The sequence below is a fragment of the Suricata suricatta genome, chromosome 11 (assembly GCF_006229205.1).
Source record: "Suricata suricatta isolate VVHF042 chromosome 11, meerkat_22Aug2017_6uvM2_HiC, whole genome shotgun sequence".
Lineage (NCBI taxonomy): Eukaryota > Metazoa > Chordata > Mammalia > Carnivora > Herpestidae > Suricata > Suricata suricatta.
In genome coordinates, this window is record NC_043710.1 from 89,936,337 (window position 1) to 89,938,702 (window position 2,366).

A 2,366-nucleotide genomic window follows, 5' to 3' on the forward strand; every position below is an offset into this window, starting at 1 on the left:
TAGTCTCTCAAGTTCTGCATCCCTCTCTCTCCCCAACTCTCTCTCCCTCCTCCGTTCCCCCTGGTTCTCCATTAGGTCTCTCTTGTTTTCCTGCTAGACCTATGAGTGCAAACATATGGTTTCTGTCCTTCTCTGCCTGGCTTACTTCACTCAGCATGACACCCTCAAGGTCCATCCACTTTCCTACGAAGGGCCATATCATTTTCAATAGTTATGAGTTAACAAAAGGAAACTAAAATTAAAATACCAGCACCAAACCTATGAAATCCTTAATGATAAATCTGGCAAAATCTATGGAAAATCTTTATAAGCAAAACCTTTTTAAGAGAAATTGAAGGAAACCTGAATATCCTATATTCCTGCATCAGAAGACTCACTATCATGATATGAGTTTTCCTCACATTGATTCATAGATTCACTATAATCCTATTCAAAAACCCAGGGGCCATTTTGTAAGGATTAATGAACTGTTTCTAAAATTCATAAGGAAATACAAAAGGCCTGGAATAAAAATGAAATTTCTCAAAATTTTTTGTAATGTTTATTTATTTTTGAGAGTGAGACAGAGAATGGGCAGGTGAGGGGCAGAGAGAGAGACACACAGAACCTGAAACAGGCTCCAGGCTCTGTCTGAGCTGTCAGCACAGAGCCTGATGCAAGGCTTGAACTTGGGAAAGGTGAGATCATGACATAGGCTGATATCAGATGCTTAACCAACTAAGCTATCCGGGTGTTCCAAAAATAATTTCAATAAAGAACAATACTGGAGAGTCTACATTATAAACTTCAAAGCATATTCTGAAGCTACAAGACAGTGTGATATAGGCATCAAGAGAAATGATAGGTCCCTGGAGTAAAATAAAGAGCTGAAAAATACGTACACATATAGATGGTCAATTGATCTCAACAAAGTTACATACCAAGGCAATTTGATAGTGCTAAAATAGTGAGGCATCCTTATGCAAAAAGAAAGGAAGAGAAATAAAGAAAAAAGGAAGTAGAAAAGAAACTATTAATACACATAAGACCATGTGAATCTCAAAATAATTATGCCAAATAATTTAAGCAAAGGATATATATTGTATGTTTCTATAAGTATAATATTCTCAAAAATGCAAACTGCAGTGACAGAAAATAGATTTCCAGTTGCCTTGAGAAAGAGTGGAAGAAGGTTGAGAGCCAAGGATTACAAAGAGGGTGAATATGTTCATTTTCTTAATTTTGCTGATGGTTTCATAGTTACATATCCCAAATTTACTTAATTGTACACTTTAAATATGTGCAATTTATTGTATGTCAGTTTTACCCCAATAAAGCTGTGAAATTTTTGACAAAGAAATGAACAGGCAAGTCATGACAGTTCAGGTTGGCAAAAATGTCACATATTTGAAATTAGGAATGACCTGGAAAATTGCATGCACTTATGCTTCCCACACTTTTGAAGCCCAGGTTACAGCTTTTCACAGAAAGGAAACAGGTCACTTATTCTTCTTCTCCATTTATAATCGTCTGAAATGTTCAGATAAGAATAAAAAGTTCTTCTGTTTCTGCAGATGATGAAGTGGATTTGGCTGGGTTATAGAAAATCAAAAATGCTAAGGAAAAATGTAATATAACTTTGTGGTTTTGATAAAGCAATTTAATTAACATGATATCAAAAGCTTGATATTTGCTATGGACTTATTATCATTTTTCTTCCATGTTTTTATTTAAATTCCAGTCAGCTAACATACAGTGTAATATTAGTTTCAGGTCAAGAATTTAGTGATTTATCACTTTCATACAACACCCAGTGCTCATCACAAGGGTCCTCCTCAATACCCATCATCCACCCATCCCCCACCTCCACTCGAATAACCCTCAGTTTGTTCTCTATAGGTAAGAGTCTGTTTCTTGCTTTACTTTTCCTTCCCCTATGTTCATCTGTTTTGTTTCTTAAATTCCACATATGAGTAAAATCAGATGGTATTTATCTTACTCTGACTGACTCTTTTTTACTTAGCATAATAGACTCTAGCTCCATCCATATTGTGGCAAATAGAAAGAGTTCATTCTTTTTTTATGGCTGAGTAGTGTTCCATTGTATATATATATCACCTCTTTATCCATCCAATTGATGAATATTTGGGTTTTTTCCATAATCTATGATTGAAAATGTTGCTATAAAACACAAAAACCCAATGGAGTAGTTAAACTACAGTCCACTTCATAAATTACATGATGGGTTTTTTTTTGTTTTTTTGTTGGTTTTTTTCCCCCTAGGAAGTGTGTCTTGGGTTTATCCCTTATTATTTTCATTACTTTTTTTTTTTTCCTCTTCTTTTTTTGGTGGTGGGGGTGGTTATATTTAAATGAAGTTGCTTTTA

General features: G+C 34.7%; 1 protein-coding gene across 1 annotated transcript in view; it reads right to left on the reverse strand.

Annotated features, from left to right (window-relative positions):
- Positions 1-449, reverse strand: part of LOC115306879 (olfactory receptor 8D1-like) — a 4,451-nt gene extending 4,002 nt beyond the window's left edge. The window contains exon 1 of the mRNA XM_029957457.1: positions 439-449. Within this exon, the coding sequence (XP_029813317.1) occupies positions 439-449 (11 nt within the window). The remainder of the gene's footprint in view (positions 1-438) is intronic.
- Positions 450-2,366: the final 1,917 nt, after the last annotated feature.